Genomic DNA, 17405 nt, shown 5'->3' with positions numbered 1-17405 from the left:
TTTTCATACGAACGTTCTTACCAATACGCTTCTTTTAAACGACAGTTTGTAAGTGCACATTTTGTCTTTTGAATAACTATTCTTGGTTTTTAACTGTATTACGCTATGTGAGCTTTTTAAATCTTTTTGGATGAATGGTGATGACCTCTGAGTGCTAGCAGTTCAACTATTATCCAGCCTTTGTCTGAATCGGAGGAGTGTGACTGGTCCCTGCAGGTCCAATTATACAGGCTGTTTTACCAGCTTGTTCTGGTAAGCAAAAAATCCTTACGGTGGTGGATTACGAGTGTTTTGTGGTGTGAAATTATATTCAGTATTTCTGATGGCACCTTCAAGTCTGGGACTTAATTTCACCTTCAAGATCATATTGGATTTGTCTTCATAGACTTTCTTCTATGTGATTTGTCTCACTTTTAAGACCTCATTGGATTGTTTTCATAAGACTTTTTTCTATGTGGTTTTTCACTAATTTCTTAATCTAATTTGATTGATTGAGGATTGGCTTATTTCAATCTCTATCATTGTTGGCATTTTCACTTTTAGTTATTGTATTGTAGCGCAGCTTGTTTTACACTTTATATACATTAACAAAAACACCCTGTGGATAACGAAATTCTAATCTAAGAACCCACCACAGGAGCCTATGCTAGTATGTGTGACACCTGTCCACCCTAAGCATACATAAATAAACCGACTCTGGAAAAACATAACGCCCCCCACAGGGGATAAGAAAAGGGAAGGAGCAGACTGTCCCCTATTTTCTTACCTTATGGCCTGCATAAACCGATTGAGTGTCTAGACCTGCTTAAACGGATAAAAAAAAATATGGAACACTTCACAAATTTGCGTGTCATCCTTGCGCAGGGGTCATGTAAATCTTCCCTGTATCGTTTCAATTTTAGTATATGTGCTACCGAAGCAAGCACCCTGTATCTCCATGTGCTTGGAAGCATTCGGCGCCATCTCTTATTTAGGCCCCTATTTAAGGAGGTGGAGAATCCGGGGAGGCGCTGTGGATCCGACGTCGCCCTCTGGCACAGCACGCCTATTTATCCTTTGGATACCCTAGCTAGGGCTTCACTTCCTGGAGTCTGGGTGTACCAAAATGGCCGCTGTCCGACTTGGAGCTAGAAGCTACCTCATCACTCTGCGCCCCCAGTCCACATGCTGGGGATAGAGAAGCCCTGTAACATGGGGATCTCTTGAAACAGCAGAAAAAAAAAGGCACTCTGACCATGCGGCTGCCTACGGCTCCACTAGGAGAACCTCCTGCTGTGCCATTCCAGATGGACCCACTGGATCACCTCCTCCACTCCTCACAGGTAACCTCACTGAGGATACAGCCATAAATCGGGAGAGGGGGTCCCTTATTTTCACCCCAGACTGCTTCCTTCAGGTTTTTGGGTGGCCCAAACTGACTCATACCCCTGTTGAACTGGGTACGGATGTCGGGAGGACCCTGCCCTCTAGCACGAAGGCCGGAAAAATAACAAACATCCGTTTGGGGTTCCTGTCTGGCTGGAGGAAACACAAATACTGAGGAGCCAATGCAGGTGCTGTGCTTTTTTTATGATGTGGATCATGTGTTTCCTGTGCTAGGTGGGAGGAGCCTCTTTGTAAGCCATCCTGGAAGATGACTTGGAAAAACACTGTTCCAATGCAGCTGGAAGTACAACTTCTGCTATACATTTTGGCACCAGCTGAGTGGGGCTTTAAAATATATATAAAAAAATCCAGATATTAACATAAGCATTAGTGTTTTTTCTATAAAATGTCCACCACCAAGGCATGCTGACATACCATACTCCCATTCTATTTGTGCTCCCAGGACCTACACAATGCTCACACACCTGCTTTGAGCTACCACTGCATGGTGCAGTGTGTACTCAACACAAGAAAAGGTTGCGCTGACTAAATATCAAAATAGATGTCTAGCATGAAAACAGCATGAACCTGCAAAAGAAAGAATTTTAAATATTCAAAAAAACTGTCCACAGGCGATGTTTTAAAATTCTTACATTTAATCAGTTTCAAGTTCCTCTTAAATAAAATAGAATTATTCTTCTCATTTCAAATTCCTCGACAAATACCCAAATGTGTTACCTGATCAGATGTGAAACACATCATTGATGGTGAAAGTGTGAGGAATGTAAAATAAGGCATATTATGAAGCGTTCTAAATACAAGCGTGTGTGAACTGGATTACCAATTGCAGTTGAAGTTTGTTTTACCTAGTGAAAGGGCAACCTACAGATCCAGATGAGGTGCTCTCTGCATGCTTGCAATCAGTAATCTCTTTGTAGAAGCCAAAAAATACTTCTGCCCCTTTCTGTTCCAATTTGAATGCTGATGTGAAGGAAATTATAGGCTAGTGCAAGAGAGATAAAACGTGAGATTCTATTTAAATATGCACATTGAAAAGAAAAAAAAAAGGCTGTAAAAGGAGTACAGCCAAAGCTTGTTTGGCTATACTTCTGTGGATCACAGGAGTGCAGTCCGGTGACCCGTTTTCAGGAGAGAACGGGCTTAAGTACACTCCCTGCTCCAGTCAGCAGATCCAGGTGTCATGACCATAGAGTCGGTATCCCTGGACTGCCACTAGGCTCAGTCTCTTAGTGAGCCGCTGAGAGCGTAAGCTGGCCAGTCCTGCCCCTTCCACAGCCCAGTGCTCAAGTGAGTGTTGGGGCAAAGAGAGCCCACCAACAGTCAGTAGCTCTCTGCTCACAGCTGTGAGAACCAAGCAATCGGCGGTGTGCGATTGCTCGTTTCTCATGTTAGGAGGGGCTGGGGCAGATGCAGCATCGAACCAATGCTGCATCCACCTAGGCAAGTACGATACCAAAAAAAAAACATACATCTCTTTTGATTTTCAATCTTGAAGGATAATCCTGTTCGCCCTTTTAAAAGGTTAACTAACCGCTCCAGCGTTACATACTTGCATCAGTTCGATAGCTACAGGCCCCAGGGACAGTTTACATTCAGCAAGGCAAGTCTTCTCCAATGCTACATTTGCACAGTAAAGATCAAGCAAAGTACAGGTGTGTTCTACACTGCACCAACACCAAGGGGAAACAGGACTGAGATGTAAACAATCCCCAGAGGCCATTGCTATTGGATTGAGCCACATACACATCTCCATAGAAGGGTAGGCAAATATATGTTAGTCCACCCCAAAATGTCCAAACAATTATTTTAGTAAATATAAACTTCTAAATACCTTTTCTCATCAGCAGTTGGCGCAGTCTTATGACTTCTATTGGTGTCTGGTTAAAGCTGGTAGAAGTTTTCATTCTCACATTTGTCCTGAGGCTGCAGGACCCCTGAGCTTCTGTCTGGACAGTGTGGATTGCCCCCTCCCAAAGAAAAATAAATCCTAGCAATACACACAAAACTGAGCATGTGCAGCTTAGCCTCCAAGGCTTTGTTCTATCAGCAGATGGATTGGGGACATTGGAATGAGAGAATCAGAGGGATCAAATAGCCCTTTTACACAAGGCAATGGATTAACCCCTTAGGTTTCACAGTGAGTACAACAAGCATGCTTTACTGCATATAAAGACTGTTGTGGGTTTAGTAACTCTTTAAAGCTGAACAGTCAGCTTTGGGGGGGGGGGGGGGGGGATGGATGTATACACACTGAAAGTGACTAGATCAGTTTCTACTAGAACAATGTGAAATATGAGCCTATTCCTCAACCCCCCAATATTCTAATGCACAGTGGATAGCCACCAATTGTTCACTACATATAACAGCAAAGGGAATGGATGGCCAGTTGCATGGCTTCAAAGGAACCAAAAAAAGGTGGGGGGTCCCGGGGGAATTACTGCATTGTGCCTTTTTTTCCAGCCGACTCAAGTTTGGCTTTAAAATGTTATGTGGGATTGGCATTTAGTATGGCTACTTTAGAAAACTTACCAGTGTCGTGCAATAGTATCAATGACCAGATTAGGATGATCATGCTACATTAATACAGATCAACAAGATATTGTGTCAGCAGCATTCCTAAGAGTCTTACCTTTACAGATATTCAATTTGTTATTGGAGAGCCATTTTAACCAAGAAGCCACACAGAAACCAATTAACTTTTTATTCATTTATTATTCAGCAGCAAAATCCTCAAAGGCCAATTGAAATCCTAGATAAAAAATTTAAAATCCAACCCCTTCAAATTAGATATAAATTTACTAATTTCAATTCAGCCCTCCCATTATCCCTTTTAATTACCATCTATTGGTGCTGTATCCGTCCCAGGGGATGGCTCCAGCGTGCCTCTGGTCTCCTCTTTGCTTTTTAACAAAAAGAAAAAACGTGCAACTCCTTCTGGCATCCTAAGCGCTCCACTTGTATAAAAAAGAAAAAAAAAAAAAAAAAAAAAAAAATTCTATAGAATAGCCAATTGGATGATTAGGAAAAAGATTCCACACGAATGGGGTTTAGATGGGGCAGGAATCCACTCCTATGTTCTTGTTATCTGATCCCGCTCCATGAATCTTGGCAATTCATCCCTATCCTATTCACTCCTTCCTATGATTTGAATCCAATGATCCACAGCTCCAGGATTGGGATCCAGTGAGCCCTCTCCAATCCAAACCTTTATAACCAGCAAAATCAAAAAAAAAAAAAAAAAGAGGCAGTTAGATATTATCAAAACAGGTTTCTGGGAACTGATCAGTTATGTGTGCAGACTTGTAACAAAACAAAACCAAAAAGAAAAGAAAAAAAATGTATGCACATATAACGATTACATTTCCCAAAAAAGTCTAATTTAATGGTTATATCATTAAAATACTAAAGAAAATAAATCTTATTAGTTTATCTCATGACTGATACGGGCTGGTGTCACAGAAGCGCTTTTCACAATGAAATGTACATCCAGTGTGTGCTTCCACCAATTCACCATAGTGGGAACATATAGAGAAAAACCAGTATGCCACCCAAGTGTCAACAGGTGATTTGCTGTAAATACAGACTGCATTTCTGACTAAACACCTGCTTGTATGATAAAGTGCTTCCCCATAGACCCCCACCACAGACAGGAGAAGCATGTCAGTTGTACATTTCTGAAAACTGTGATAACAAAAAGCACCCATTTGACACCAACCGAGGAGGAAGGGGGAAGATTTAAGTTTTCTTTGAATATTTTTGTTATGCCCACATATCAGGGAAGCACTTAAACAGCAACAATGCTAATAAAACGTATAGTTATTTAGGACAGATTATGCTGCTGGCATTCCAGATGTGTCAAGCACCTGAACTTAAAGCACTGAACAGATGTAAAGAGAAAGTTGCACATCAACCTATTTTATAGAGCTACTTCAATAAACTAGCGTAGTTTAATATTTGATGTTTCAGCTGTTAACACATGCAGTACCTCAAATTGTCAATAGTACTAGAACATATTCAGCGGGGATTGACTACAAAACACATGTTTAGGGCAAGGTGGGTCTTTTGCAAAGGCTTGGTTATACACACCGCCTTTAAAATAGCCATAAATTGCTTATAAAACTAGAATTGCCTGCTATAACACCATCACTCTTGGCCAATATGTTTTATTCTGCCTATTTATATATTCTACACAAGTGGAAAGTTCCAAAGGTTGTGCAGTACTGTCATACACACCCCTTTAAAAAAAGTTATGCGACATGACTGCATTACCCCCATTTTAAAAGAATGCCTTAAGACTTTTACCCTGTAATCTGATGTAAAATCTAATGCAATTGAACTGGCCACAGCTAGAAATTTTTCACTATGAATCTAAAACATGAGTGGTGAAAAGGTCACAAAAACTAGTAGGTCCAGCTGTGTATTACAATTAAAATAAATGTACTGTAAGCAAAAAACAAGGTGGCCTATCAAGTTGCTTTTAGTAATTTTTTTCCCCCTGAGCAAGGATAACTCCATCAAACTTAAAGTGGTTGTAAACACTTTTTCACAACTTTATGCTACAGGTAAGCCTATATTAAGGCTTATCTGTAGCGACCCAGGATATCTCCTAAACCTGCACGGTTGAAGAGATATCCCCCTATGGCTGCATGTGCCGAAGTCATCAGCACATGCGCACTGGGGCAAATTTAAGCAACAACAATATGTACCATTGCTTCAGTTTTCGTGCCATTACCAGCGGCTCCTGCACGCATGCGCGGGAGTGACATCATCGAGGCTCCGGCCAATAACAGTGTCGGAGCCGCGATGCCGGAAGTAACTTCGGGACGACATGTTGGCGGCCGGAAGGGGAAACATGAACCACTGCGGGGGCTTTGATCTGAGGAAAGTAATACATAATGAGCTAGTATGCTATTGCATACTAGCTCATTTTGCCTTTGTCTTGCAGGGTTTTTTCTGGGGGGGGGGGGGTATTTTTGGACGAGGGTTTATTTCTTTAAAGCAGAACTAAATGCATCAATACTTGCCTCCCGTGACGAAACATCGGCAAGCTCCCCTGCTGGCATAGGCAGCGCCCAGTTTTTTTTCCCTGGGTCATTGCTGCACCAAGATGTACAGAGATTGTACAGTGATCTAAGCATGCGTGTATGTTCTAAAGCATCTTTTGAAGAGCAACGCAAGAAGCCTTCATTGCAGAACAGACCAAGCATTTTTTTTTGTAATAAAGGTCCTAACGCAAGACTAAGTTTCAGTTAAGAATAATGCAGTTTTGCCTTGCATAAAAACATTTTACCTGGTCCCTTAACCTATGAAGTAAAGGCATAAGAATATACTTATGCATGAAAATGTATCTAAAAGCGCCAAGAAATAATTTAGCTTGCAGAAAACGAATAAAATGTAGAGTGGAAATCTATTTATATATAAACTACATCAGCCAAAATCTATAGCTGTATTAGGAGAGTAATTTGTGTAGAACTGCATAGCTAAGCAGGTGGCACCAGATGCTGCAAAGATTAAAATATATAATGTTGCCCAGCTAAGTAGCGTCCCAGGTATATGAACCTTGAAGCCAACCGAACAGAATTACAAACACTTTGGCTGCCAATTATTTAAACTGTCTTTATTAGTCTGCCGAGATACTAATTTCACCCATGCGGCTTATTAAAAAAGTTTTAGACTCCACACGCAGGATGTTCCTTGATTGATGTACTAAAGGGCCAGGAACACAGAACTAGAGCGTGCACACACCCAGTGACAGGAGTAGCGAGCTATTAGCAGTTAAAGGAGACGTATGGCCAAAGCCATTTTGGCCCCACTCCTATGGATCTCAGGAGCGCAGTTAAATTTTGCACTCCTGTGACCGATTTTCAGCCAAAAGCAGGCTAAAGCCTGCTGGCAACTGACATCACTCAGCCAGTCAGACTCTGGATGGATTCATACTTTATTCAGGATCCACCCAGGAGCCCGAACCAGTAGCCGGCCAAGCCTCGCAGCAAACAGCTGAGACTGTGCCAGCCACTCCTGTCACCTCCACAGGCCCAGCACTGCAGTAAGAGCTGGAGGGGGAGAGCAGAGGGGAGAACCGAGCGATCAGTGGTCTAAGGACTTGTAAAAAGCACCAAGTGGAACATTTTGGCATTTTTTTCTTCTTTTTTACATGTTTTTTCTGCATTGAACAGTCTGTAACCACTTTTTCCCCACCCAAAAAATGTACACCAGACAGGAATTAAAAAATTTAAAATTCAATATCCTGATGCATAAGATGACATCAGCTGTGTTGCAGAGCATAGGAAACGCATTTGTATGACGAAACCCCAAGACATCATTGAAAAGCAATAGTTTTAACCTTATGTTGTGTGCACACTTAATCTAATTTTTGATGGAGCTATCCTAATGGACAATATTGGCCACAAGAGGGGAAACAAGTCAGGCATCACCCAAGTTGAAGGCTTACAATACTACCTAAAGAAGCTTAAGTAGCATGTACCTCCCTCAACTGACAGATTGATATTTTAAGATCTGGAACAGCAGAGAAAAGCAATGTGGTGTATTATAAGAATATGGCAAGATAATAGATTAAATAACCCAAATCTTTAAAAAAAAGTGTAATGAGTGGAAAAAGGAAGCGTTGCAACCTACACACCTATGAGTAGTTTTAAGTGCAAAAAGAAAAAAAACTGCTCTTGATCAATAGTCTACAAACATCTGATTTTGAAATCTATTTAATTCTGACAAATCAAAAAAAAAAAAAAAAAAAAAATGAATAAAAAAAAATAATTAAAAAAAAAAAAACACAATAGCAATGTTTACCAGTCACAGAGAGGACATGCAGTTAGCAGTATTGATATTATACTGTAAACAAGTTGAGAGGCCTACAAAACAAGTATCGTGGCAGACTTTATCCTACAAGCACTTTATTAGTTTAAAGAGCAATCCAAGATCTTGCTTTTATAATACTTATAGCATAAATTCAATACTGCCAATTTGTCTCACAATAGCACTTGGAGTCATACCATGGCCTCCATTTTTGATCTGATCCTCCTCATGCCTCCATCTGAAAATCCTAAAATGATTGAAATGTCCTCCATAATCCATCTCTTCAGTTATGTCTACAGAAAGACACATGGAAAGCAAGGTAAAAACAAGATTTCCCCACAAATGAAAGGAGAAAAAAAAAGTTAATATTTATACCACAACCACCCCAAATCCCCACCGCCACCACACATTGCAGACAACACACCACAACACTGGTGCTTCTGAAGAGAGGCTGGTCGACTTGTGAAATTATACCTACAACTGCTAAATACGCTTTTTGGGCATGAAGGAATGGAAAAGGAAGATACTGGTGTAAGCATTAGCCTTACTATTCTAAGCAGAAGGCTTAGCGCTTCAAAACTTTAATAAAACAGTGAATTAAAAAAGTACTGAATAAAGTAACTGTATACAACATGAGGGGCTACAAAAGAAGCATCACTTCACTTTTATCTATTTATGTGCGGGAACGAGATCTGCTGTGACGGGGAGAGTAGCGAGGGGATCCTCGGCTTCTTCTTGGAGAGTAGCTGCGGCTGCGACTGTTGCTTCTACTACGGCTTCTGCTACGACTACGACTGCGAGAACGCGATCTTCCATAGCTTGGGCTTCTTGGACCATCGACTTTTACACGAATGTAGGCAGTTTCTCCCTATTAAACAGATAGAACCTGGGATTGAACAAGCCAAGCTTAAACAGCTATGCATTTCAGGCAAGATGAAATACTCTTAAGGTGATGGAAATCCATTGTTATTGAAGAAGCCTAGACAATCTTACCTTTAAACCCACAAGATTAATAACCCCATTAAAAACCATGCAGCAATGGTAGGAAAAAAAGCAAACAATTATATTTACCTCATGTGACCTAAATTTAGTGTTATCCAGTTTCCGCACTGCATAGGTCATATCTTCTTTTCGCACAAACTCCACGACACCAGTACCATCTCGGTAAACATCAGCGTAACATACATCACCTGCTTCACGCATGTGATCCTTCAAGTCCTGCCAGCTTCCACTTGGAGGAAGTCCTGAAATTAAAAGACAAGATGAGGTTAACACTGGTTAAAACAAAAAAACTCTTGCGAAAATTCTTAGTTTTGCATAAGGTGGGAGGGGTTTAAAAGTCTTTGAAGATGATATTTTTAATCATGCTTAGTCAACTTACATAATCAAAAAATGTAAGCTCAGACAATTGCACAAGTTTTTACAATGCAAAAAACTCATTCATATTACAACCCAACAGCACATGGTCCAACAACCAAACTAAAGCATTCACACAGTAAGGGATTAGAACACTTCTCAGATTTTCTATTGCGGTCTGAGACCTCCATTAGGGACCCTTTCTATTAGTCCTGTTTACCATCATCACCAAAAGGTAATATAAAGAAAATTCTCAAATTTTGTGTTATACCCAGAACAAGAATAGTGGCGATATCTTCCAATTGGGGAAAGTTAGTTCTGGCAACAACCAGAGATTCCCTTAATTTATAGGAATTTCTCTCACTTCCCCGCTTTACATATGGGACAGGAAGTGATGAAAAATCTCCCAATGGGACACAGATTGAGAAAAACAAACACAAAATATTGGACATGGCTTCAACCCTACTTTATTTTTTGATAAAGGTTAGTCTTTAGTTCTACTTTAACTGATCTACCATCTGTGGCACACTCTGTCCTCCCTGGAAACATGCCCCATATCTGGTTTGCAGTTAAAACCCTAGTCATCCAAAAACTTGCCTGTGTTGTATATGACACAACATATTATATGCTAGCAAACTGCCTACTCAAATTTTAAGGAAAGGGTGCTAAAATTCAGTTTGCAGGATAACAGGTCCATAAACTATGTGCATTTGGGGGGAAAAAAAAGCAGATACAGTCCAGGAAGCTAAAGCCTGGAGGCAGATCTAACGCAAACCTTTTATTCAAGCAAATACTTTGTTTTGGACAGTTTAAACCCTTTGACCTCCGTAATTTACCCCCCTTCATGACCAGGCCATTTTTGCGATAAGGCATGATTTTGCTTTAACTGACAATTGCGCAGTCGTGCGACACTGTACACAAATAAAATTAATGTCTTATTTCCCTCCACAAATAGTGCCATCTTTTGGTGGTATTTAATCACCTCTGTAGGTTTTATTTTTTTCCCCACTAGAAACAAAAAGACCAACAATTTTAAAAAAACAAACTTTTTTTTACTGGTTTGCGCAAAAGTTATAGCATCTACAAACAATGGGATATTTAAAAAATATTTTTTCCTAGTAATGGCGGCGATCAGTGACTTATAGCGGGACTGCAATATTGTGGTGGACAAAAATCGGACACTTTGAGGACCCGTAACATTATTAGTGATCAGGGAGCTTTGACTGCTTGAAGACATGGATCAGTGTTCCTGCTTCATAACATCCATGTCTAATATACTTGCAGAAGGACAGTCTGCTTGTGTAAACAAAGTACTGAATGATCATCGGGTCCACAGGACCCCCTGAACCGGGGACGGCGCACCTGAAACACGGAAGTGCAGGAACCTGCATCAGTACGGGACTGAGCAGATATGCCACCCTGTAGCAGTAAATTAAAAAAAATTCCCTGAGAAAAAAAAACAAACAACTTTGGCTTAAAGGGGTTGTAAAGGTAATCCCCCCCCCCCCCCCAAATAGCTTCCTTTACCTTAGTGCAGTCCTCCTTCACTTACCTCATCCTTCGATTTTGCTTTTAAATGTCCTTATTTCTTCTGAGAAATCCTCACTTCCTGTTGTTCTGTCTGTAACTACACACAGTAATGCAAGGCTTTCTTCCTGGTGTGGAGAAAGCCTCTTGAGGGGGCGAGCAGGAGGCTCTCTACTTTGCAGATAGAGAAAGGAGCTTTGTTAGTGGGCGTCCTGACACTCCTGTTTGCCCCCTCCCCCCCCTTAAGACGCTTTCTCTACACCAGGGAGAAAGCCTTGCATTACTGTGTGGAGTTACAGACAGAAGAACAGGAAGTAAGGCTTTCTCAGAAGAAATAAGGACATTTAAAAGCAAAATCGAAGGATGAGGTAAGTGAAGGACTGCACTAAGGTTAAGGAAGCTATTATGGGGATGTTTTTTTTTACCTTTACAACCCCTTTAACCACTTAAGGACCACCTCCTGCACATATACGTAGACAGAGTGGCACGGCTGGGCACAAGCATGTACCTGAACGTCCTCTTTAAGTGCCCAGCCGGAGCTGAAGAACGGGGAGAGCGGTGTGTAAACACAACTTCCCCGCGGCGCTGTCATTGATCGTCTGTACCCTGATATAGGGAAAGGCGATCAATGACGTCCAGCCCGACCCCCTACAGTTAGAAACACATACGAGGTCACACTTAACCCCTTCAGCGCCCCCTAGTGGTTAACTCCCAAACTGCAATTGTCATTTTCACAGTAAACAATGCATTTTTATAACATTTTTTTGCTGTGAAAATGACAATGGTCCCAAAAATGTGTCAAATTGTCCGATGTATCCGCCATAATGCCGCAGTCAAGAAAAAAAAAAAAACACGATCGCCGCCATTAGCAAAAAAAAAATTAATAAAAATGCAATAAAACTATCCCCTTTTTTTGTAAACGCTATAAATTTTGCACAAACCAATCGATAAACGCTTATTGCGATTTTTTTTTTACCAAAAATATGTATCGGCCTAAACTGAGAAATAAAATGTTTTTTTATATCTTTTTGGGGGGTATTTATTATAGCAAAAAGTAAAAAATAGTTTTTTTTTTCAAAATTGTCGCTCTATTTTTGCTTATAGCGCAAAAAATAAAAACCTGCAGGTGATAAAATATCACCAAAAGAAAGCTCTATTTGTGGTAAAAAAGGACGCCAATTTTGTTTGGGAGCCACATCGCACAATTGTCAGTTAAAGCGACGCAGTGCCGAATCGCAAAAACTGGCCAGGTCCTTTAACTGCGTAATGGTCCAGGTCTTAAGTGGTTAACATAGCCTAAAGGTCCTATTTTGCACTACAGTGTACAAAAGTCAGTATTTGCATAACTAACTCAAAAGCTCACCAGCACTTTTGTTGGCAAAAAAAGTTATTGCTTGCATCCCATATATAACTTACCTGATACTACTACTCTGTATTCTGAACGCCTGGATGGAGGCCCATATCTTCCACGAGCAGCTCCTCCACCACCACCGCCACCTCCTCCACCACCGCCGCCACCACCTCCTCCACCACCGCCTCCTCCTCCTCCACCGCCGCCGCCTCCTCCACCGCCACCCCTTCCACCAGCTCCTCTGCCACTTCTTGGAAACTCTACACGTAGACGATAGCCATCATAATCATAGCCATCTCTTCCATACACTGCATCTTCAGCATCCCTGAAAGAAAAAAAAAAAAAAAATGTTGTTTGCGTAGCTGTATTAAAAAAAGGGAACTTTCAGCCCAATTAAAACACATTTTTTCCCTACCTTCTCCCACATTTGGATTATGTTTATTTATTTTTAACTTCACTGCCTTTTTATGTACCATACATTTCTGCACATGTACGGAAATCCCCCCCTCCCACATCCAAAGATATACTGCAGGACTCAAACGTGGCATGCACCAAAGAGGAGGCCTGAGTTAAAGGGGAGTGAAGTGCCTCCAAGATTGAGAGCATACATTTTCTTATAAAAAACACTGCTAGCACCAATTACATATGTTGTGAGTTTGTGCAACTTGTTCTCGTAGCTGCTTCACCTTGCTACCTGGCCAATCACAGCTTTCCATCACATACAATGCAGGTACAGCAGTCTTGCATTGTACACCTGTACAGAGGCGGTCTACTCACATTCCAAAACAGTAGAAAGCCCCTTGCTAGGAATAAAGCCCCATTCACTGGGAGAAAATACACGAGCCCCATGCAGGTCAGTGTTCTGCTTGTACAGGGGAAGCACAGATGTTACATGCATCCGTGTCGGTTGTCTATTGGCTTATATGTCACACTGGGAGCAGTCGCGGCATCCCAATACACAACAATGGAACTGCCAACAGAGATGAGCACAACTGTGCATTCCTGTGCCAGAAAAACATAGCCCTGCATGGAGCAGATGTGTAATTATCCTGTGTGAACAAAGTTATTCCTTGCAGCCCTGCAGGCTGCTTTCTGGTTATCTGGAATGTGGGCAGTCCTCCTCAATTCAACTATATAATCACCATGATGCCTAAGGCAAGTATTTGTCTCTCCCGCTACCTTAACAAGCACTTAGCATATCTAGTAAAGGGCTCCACTTGTAGTTTTTTTTGAAGAAGCCCAGAGTTAGGCCTTAATTCAAACACTGGTCATACATTGAACAATTTTCCTTTAGATTTACCACAACCATATAATCACAGAACAAACTTAAATGCTTTTTAAAATTGTATGCACTACATAGTTGAAGGTAAATCTAAAGAAAAATTAAGATAATTGTATAATGTATGCCAGCCTTAGCCAGTGGTTGTCAACTTATGAGCTAAAGAGGGGTCCAAAATGCAGCCCCTGTCAAAGGGCCAGACATAATGTTCGATATATGCAATTACTTGAGAATTGTCAGAAACTGCAAACCTAATAGAGAAAATGATGGTCAGAGTGTGGGCATGCTACATTTTTGGTTGGTAATTTGCCACATAAGACAATATGAAACTAGGAACATCTTACATGAGGCTAGTAGAGATCTATGCCATCACTCTAAGGGCTCTTTCACACGGAGCGTATCCGCATTGATCCGCTCCGTTAGCCCAGCGGGGATTCCTCCGTAAATCCCCGCTGAGCTGTCGGCGGACAGGGCGGTCCCCGCACACAGTGCAGAGACGGCCCTGTCTCTCCTCCGCTCACCCGATCTGTTCCGCCGGATGGAAGAAAAATAGGGTTTTCTTCCATCCGCAAAAGCGGATCTTTGCGGACGCGGATGGTTGTGGACGTTAGCGGATGCATCATCCGCTAACGTCTGCATCATCCGCTAACGTCTGCAATCCCATAGGGCTACATTACAAGTCCGTAAACGGACTTGTAATAAACGGACCGTTTGTCCGTACGTGTGAAAGGGCCCTAATACATAGATCACTGGATCTCAACTCCTGTCCTCAGGACCCAACAGGTGAGGTTTGCAAGATAACTGAAATACATCACAGGTGAAATAATTTGCTGCTCAGTGATTGCAGTATTCTAGTCTGCATCTCTCCCAAGATAATACTTGGTAAGTATAGGTTTGCCCCCCCCCCCAATCATACTTACCTAGGTGGATGCAGCATCTGTGTCCCCCCCCAGATGCCTTTACAACGAGAACTGAGCCATCCAACATGGCCGTTGGCTCGGTTCTCACACCTCCCCTGAGCTGTCAATCAGCATCTTTCTCTCCTCTGCACTCACTGGAGCTAAGCAGGGATGGCTGCCTCAGAGGTTCGCTGTCAGTCCAGGCACCTGGCGGATCCAGACTCCCATTGTCGTGGTGCCTGGACTGATTCCTGTGATGTCAGAGAGCGGACTTTAGTCCACTCTCTGCTAAAAACGGGTCACAGACGTGCAAAACGAATTGCACTCCTGTGACCCATAGGAGAAGCCCAGGCTGGACTGCTATAAAGTATGGTATGTTAGTGAGTTCTTAGGCCAGGGGTTGAGAACCACTGCTTAACCTGTGATCCTCCAGCTGTTGTGGAACTACAAGTCCCATCAAGTCTCTGTCAGACCCCTTTCACACTGAGGCGCCAAAAATAGTGCCTCTCCAGTGTGAAAGCCCAAGTGCTTGCAGGGGGGAAAAAAAGCCTGTAAGCAGCATCTTTGGGTCAGTTTGAAAGCAATGTATATACCGCTCCCAAATCACCCTGCCCATTGAAATGAATGGGCAGCGCCACACAACGGGCACTTTCCACCCTTTCTTCGGCTGCTAGCAGAGGTTAAAAGCATCCGCTCCCAAAGCACCCTGACCATTGAAATGAATGGGCAGCGCCACAAAACGGGCACTTTCCACCCTTTCTTCGGCCACTAGCAGAGGTTAAAAGCATCCTGCTAGCCGTCGAAAAGCACTGCTTTACCGCCAACGCACCCTGTCCAGAATGAAAGTAGCCTCAGCCTTGTAGTTCTACAACAGCTGGAGGATAGCACAGGTTGAGCATGCCTGCTCTAATCAATGTTTCCCACTACAGACCGCTGAGGTCCAAGGGGTGCACATCGCATACCAAGAGGCCACAAGTTGGGCAGCAGTGATCAAACTTGAATAGTCTCACACTAAAAAAATTGGGGCATTTCACAGACAAATAAATCCTAACTGGCTAACTACACAGGCATAGTCCTAATTCACCAATCTCAACACCAGGATAAGGATCTTAACGTTTTTTTCCCTCTATAATTAGCCCAATAAAATGACTTTGTGCTAAAGCTTTATGAAGTGAATCTGAAGCCGTTAAAGTGAAAGCACGGTACAGACAAGGAAGACGTGTGCACATCAGCCCAGCGAACAAAGACTAGACCGTTAAAGCCACGCGGCCCAGACCGCCTCCACCGCCAGGGGGCGCTACAAAACACTGCACGATCGCCGCATGTGCTCATGGCTTCACAGCCGCCAAACGTGCCTGTATGCTTCCCCGTGGCTGTAGGCCCATTGCGGCGCACACATAGCAGTCCAGGCACTGGCACCAGAGAGACGACTAATTACCTGGGGTCCTCGAACTCCACGAAAGCAAAAGGCGGCCCTCCGCGCCGGTTCTTGAGGTCAATGTCTCGGATGGCGCCGTACTTGTAGAACACGTCCTCTATGTCCTTGGTGCGGATGTCTGGCGGCAGGTTCCCCACATATATCCGACAGTCGTTATTACCCGCCGGCCCCCTTATCACACCACCCCCTGACAAATCCATTGAAAAGGAACGAGTTCAGAGAGGAGGTTAGAAAAAAAGAAATGGCAGAAGCCAATGCCGCTTATCAGCTGCAGTCAACGGAGCAACCTAAAATGGCGACTACAAGAGCGCTCTTCCTTTCTTTGCACTGCCTCGCGCACGAATTCAGCCAACAGCAGAATGTGAGAATGTAACCTTCCGCGTACACGGCGCTCTGTGTAGGGAGGAGACACACAGCGATACTAGAAACCTACTAAGGCGGCAGTGCGCCGTAAGGAGATTATTTATGCGGGAAAGCCGAGCTCCCCTTCTGTCTCACACACAGATTGGTCGGGGCGCTATCAGGCTGAGATGATGTCATCGGAGAAGAGTACTTCTCCTTCACCGATTGGCTGGGCTAGTCTTTGAAAACGGAAATACGCCCCTCCCCTCCCCCATCTCGCCTTGGTTTTTAGCGCGCTTTGGGCTGCTCTTTGTTCTCTGATTTATTAGTGTAATGGAGGTTTTTTTTAAGAATGTCATAGCATTGATAGTTTTAGCCACCAAAATGTCTGACGGTTTAGCCTGTGCTGATTTATATGCTCTACAGTGTTATCTGAGGTTCAGTTTTGGATTGGAATGCATATGCTGTGTGAGGTAAATATGTAGATAGATATGCTGACCATTCCCTACATCAATAGTATACTGTATAATTTTTATTCATTATGGGCCCCTGCAGGTTTATAATGTAATGTGCTAGTGTTCACCACATACTATCACATTCATGCAGAGTCCTCCAGTGATGAGCTATCCTTGCTTCCATCTTTGTCTAGTCTTTCATCCAGGTCATGGCCTGGTCATTTGAATTGCCAGGCCACAATGGCGTTCCCACCTCATCCCTTTAAAACCAAACACATATCCGCCTAGGTTCACGTTAATGCGTTTTGACATGTCAAATCCGCGGCTGCTGCTGGCAATGACACCATTTGAATCAAGGTGCTGCACAGATTCCCCAAAGTAGTTCCTATACTACTTTTGGTGACTTTGGGGTGCAATTTGTATAGACATCTGTGCAGCAACCCGCACAGATGTCTCTGAAGTCGGGACTGACACGTGGGTATGAAATCATGTGCGTTCAGCTGGAATTGTATCATTTCAATCCTGCTGTCAGTGTGAATCTAGGCTTAATCTCAAAGGC

The 17405-nt window shown here is 42.7% G+C and overlaps 1 protein-coding gene and 1 non-coding gene across 3 annotated transcripts; both read right to left on the bottom strand.

Moving 5' to 3' along the window:
- Positions 1-819: 819 nt before the first annotated feature.
- LOC120929724 lies at positions 820-926 on the bottom strand. Its single transcript, XR_005747432.1, has one exon. It is a non-coding gene; the product is annotated as a U6 spliceosomal RNA (small nuclear RNA).
- A 3152-nt stretch (positions 927-4078) lies between these two features.
- SRSF1 (serine and arginine rich splicing factor 1) lies at positions 4079-16556 on the bottom strand. Of its 2 annotated transcripts, none has more exons than XR_005747064.1 (5): positions 16050-16554; positions 12499-12758; positions 9271-9443; positions 8397-9067; positions 4079-4591 (listed from the first exon to the last, which is right to left on the bottom strand). XR_005747064.1 is itself a non-coding variant. In XM_040337846.1 (5 exons), the coding sequence occupies exons 1-4, from the start codon at positions 16247-16249 to the stop codon at positions 8873-8875; spliced, it is 828 nt and encodes a 275-aa protein (XP_040193780.1). In that variant the 5' UTR covers positions 16250-16556; the 3' UTR covers positions 8268-8492; positions 8863-8872. The 2 variants fall into 2 exon arrangements, 1 of the variants encoding a protein (XP_040193780.1); XM_040337846.1 differs by lacking the exon at positions 4079-4591 and having other exon boundaries at positions 8268-8492; positions 8863-9067; positions 16050-16556.
- Positions 16557-17405: the final 849 nt, after the last annotated feature.

The sequence above is a fragment of the Rana temporaria genome, chromosome 2 (assembly GCF_905171775.1).
Source record: "Rana temporaria chromosome 2, aRanTem1.1, whole genome shotgun sequence".
Taxonomy (NCBI): Eukaryota; Metazoa; Chordata; class Amphibia; order Anura; family Ranidae; genus Rana; species Rana temporaria.
Note: the sequence above shows the minus strand (reverse complement) of the source record. Positions and strands in the feature narration are given on the sequence as shown.

Bases quoted from the DNA above. Each gene is read 5' to 3' on its own strand.
- SRSF1 (XM_040337846.1), bottom strand. From the start codon at position 16,249: ATGGATTTGTCAGGGGGTGGTGTGATAAGGGGGCCGGCGGGTAATAAC. The intron at 12,759-16,049 runs GTAATTAGTCGT...TTTTTCTTTCAG, and splicing joins GTGGAGTTCGAGGACCCCAG to GGATGCTGAAGATGCAGTGT. The intron at 9,444-12,498 runs GTAAGTTATATA...TTTTAATTTCAG, and splicing joins ATACAGAGTAGTAGTATCAG to GACTTCCTCCAAGTGGAAGC.